The sequence below is a fragment of the Lolium rigidum genome, chromosome 1 (assembly GCF_022539505.1).
Source record: "Lolium rigidum isolate FL_2022 chromosome 1, APGP_CSIRO_Lrig_0.1, whole genome shotgun sequence".
NCBI classification, from domain to species: domain Eukaryota; kingdom Viridiplantae; phylum Streptophyta; class Magnoliopsida; order Poales; family Poaceae; genus Lolium; species Lolium rigidum.
Window position 1 is genome coordinate 336405656 of NC_061508.1, and position 3237 is coordinate 336408892.

Here is a 3237-nt window from a genome sequence, read left to right on the forward strand (position 1 = left end):
GATGTTGTATTGAGCCTCTCGGGCGAGTATATATAGGGGTACAAGTCTTAGGAGCCATTAGGAGCCAAGAAGGCTATCCTAGAGATAAGGCGGAAGATGATTACAAATCATATACTACCAAATACCCATATACCAAATATATCTCAAACACATATCTTAGAAGTTTGTGAGATGAAGTAAGCCTATTTGTTAACCCTCTAGCTTTGATGTTGAGACAACAATAATTTCATTTTGTAATGTCCTCGTTTTTTGCTTTTAGTTGTGACATTTATTTCATTCTTAAATCTTGCCACATTTTTCTTCTTAATTACTAGTTGTATCAGTCTACCCTATTATGTTATTTTCTCCAAGCCAAAAGCTTCATCAACTTGTTATTTACGATAGGATGGCGGTTTAGACTACTCAGAACTCGGGCTTACTCATTACTGGTGTATCAAGTCATCTCAAATGTCCTCAATTTTTTATATGAAACCAAATAAAATACTAAATTAATCACATGCCAATTTTACCGAATGGGTGAAGGTATGAGTTTCGTCCAATCTTCTTGGGGATTATATCTCCTCTGCTCCCTATTAAAACTCTAGGACCAAACAAGCCCAGAGAGTTGATCAGTTCTGTTGATTAACAGATCAACCATGGTCCTCTAATTTGCTGACGCTACCAACTACTCTAAGCTAGCACATCACCGAATACCAGTTTGCGTGCGTGTTCATGTGAAACCCCGAAGTTCAACTCAGACCAAAATGAGGCTTGCATGTGGCATATCGTCTTCTAGCTCCTTGTGTGTTAGCTCGCGGTGTTCGAGTTCAAATTCCACCGTTTGACCCACGACGAATTTGTCTTGTCAACGTCAGAGAGAGACTCTTCAAGATCTTCAGGCGTGGTTAGTACATATACTTGAATGATTGGGTCGTCCATGCATATTCTGCGAAAGCTGCGAAAGCTACATACTCAAGTACGTTTCAGAGGATGGATGTTATTTTTCATCATCCAGACAAATAAATATAGATGGTCCTGTTTTACGGTCACGGATGGTTCCTAAAAATGACAACCACTATAAACTTGTAATATCGATCATAATTCGCTCTCCCGTAATTCTAGGAACATACATCTCCACCAAGCATGTTTTTTCTTCTAAAATGTAGCCCTGAAAAAATAAAAATAAATCAATTTCCATGAGCGAGGTAGAATTGCTAGATTGGCTGTGTGCATCAAACTTCGAAAAATAAATGAACATGCAAGATAGTGGCAATTAATTAACATAAATCTAACGGCTGTTTCAACTTTCAAAATTCGAGCACACGTACTGACCAAATTACATGGTCCTAACTTTCAAAGATGCTAGCTGATGACCGCCAACATCTTTGAAACCCACTAGATGTTGACCCGAACCACGACTGGAACGCCACCACAGAACAGTAAACCTTTCCATCTCGCTCTCTACCCTCCATATATCTTTTTTTTTTTGAACAGTACCCTCCATATCTTATAAGAGTAGAAAGGAAACAGATAGCTAATAATCCAGGCCAACATTCCATCGCTTATAAGAGGAGAACCCCAAGTTAGCCAAGGCCAAGCAAAGCAACACAAGCACACATGCATTCATGCATGCAAATCGAAATCAACCTAACTAGATAGCTAGCTATATAGCTACATTATCTGCTGCATAATCAATACGTTCGTCAGCGCGCTTCATCGAGCAACTGACGATGAGGGAGTTGATTCGGCGGCTGAGCTTCTCGGACCGGGTGAGCGACGGCAGCGGCGGCGTGCCACGCGGGTGTGTGCCCCTGCTCGTGGTTGGCGACGGCGACGAGGAAAGCGAGCGGTTCGTGGTGCGGGTGGAGGCGCTGCGGCACCCGTCGCTGGCGGCGCTGCTGGAGATGGCCGCGCAGGAGTTCGGGTACAAGCAGGAGGGCATTCTCCGCGTCCCCTGCGCCGTCCACCAGTTCAAGCAGGCGCTCTCCACCGCCGGCGCCGTCTCCACCAAGTACTGATTAGTTAATTCTCTAGCTGATCAATTAGGCAGACCCATCGATCGACATTTTGATGGGTTTGTGTCTAACAATTGAGTACTGTTTTCTATGGAGAAAAAACAATGTGTTGGTTAAAATTATTTTTTTAAGTAAAATTATCTTTATGTGAAACATCACATATTTGTTCAACCGGAATGTTTTATTTGCAAATTGGAATGTTAGTTCTCTCTGCTCTGAAAGAGTGTAGTTGGTAAAGTTTAACCAGTGAAATTTGAGATCAATGAACTAGACTTTTGGTCTCTTTTGTGTATCAATTGTAGTAACTACCATTTATTCAATGCAGCAAAATTAAGTGTTCCGTAAGATTAATACTTTGACATGGAAACATCAAATATTTGGTTCATTGGAATGTTAATTCTCTTTCTAGTCCACGAGTATAGAGGGTAAGTTTAGCCAACGTGAAATTTTGAGGTCTATGCAGCATACTTCTGTGCTCGTTAAAACTCACCTTTTTAAAATGAAAACATCAAATATTCGGACCATTTTTTAACATCGTATATTCAATATATATTTCTTCAAAAATTTACTACAACGATCCACCAATACAAGAGCAACTTCAGAGAGCAAGAACTACAAATAAACACAAGAACTGGTTCAAATATTCATATTAATCTGTATAACTCTAACAGAGAAATGTCTATGTATTCTTGTGTACTAGAAATGTAAATGTATTTCAGAATGCATTGTGGAAGTTACCTACTTACCTGCTCGAGGAATGGAAGCCTAGTTTCTATTTTCTTCTTCGATTATTTTATTCTCGTGCATGCTATTTGTTCTACCATATTTCGTGGAAATACTAAAATTCACGTCGAAATTTCAAAAATACCAGATGTAAAGTATTATTTTAACTTACCGTGGTACTTAAATCCAACAGTTTTGCGAGAATTGTCTCTTTACTGATGTATATAGGTGAAATGAAGATTTACTTGCATGAATATTTTGTGGAAATAACTACTTGCTTGACAAATGAAAATATAAGTTATACTAACTTCTTATATAATCCATGCAATAAATTCATCCATGTTGTATAAGACAAGCCATAATGGGTACTACCTCTGGTCTGAATTAATTGACGCCACCACAGTAAAAAAATTGCATGCAAATCAACTAACGTCAGCATCAATTAAATATGACCGGAGGGAGTATATATTATTGGTAGTATCACGCTTTAAATGCATACAAAAAGCTGACGTGACAGTAG

General features: G+C 39.1%; 1 protein-coding gene across 1 annotated transcript; it reads left to right on the plus strand.

Annotated features, from left to right (window-relative positions):
- Positions 1-1709: 1709 nt before the first annotated feature.
- On the plus strand, positions 1710-1997 carry LOC124684794 (auxin-responsive protein SAUR71-like). The gene has a single exon (XM_047219045.1). It carries the CDS (start codon positions 1710-1712, stop codon positions 1995-1997), a length of 288 nt encoding a protein of 95 aa, XP_047075001.1.
- The last annotated feature ends 1240 nt before the right edge of the window (positions 1998-3237 follow it).

Coding starts and splice junctions, on each gene's coding strand:
- LOC124684794 (XM_047219045.1), top strand. CDS start 1,710: ATGAGGGAGTTGATTCGGCGGCTGAGCTTCTCGGACCGGGTGAGCGAC.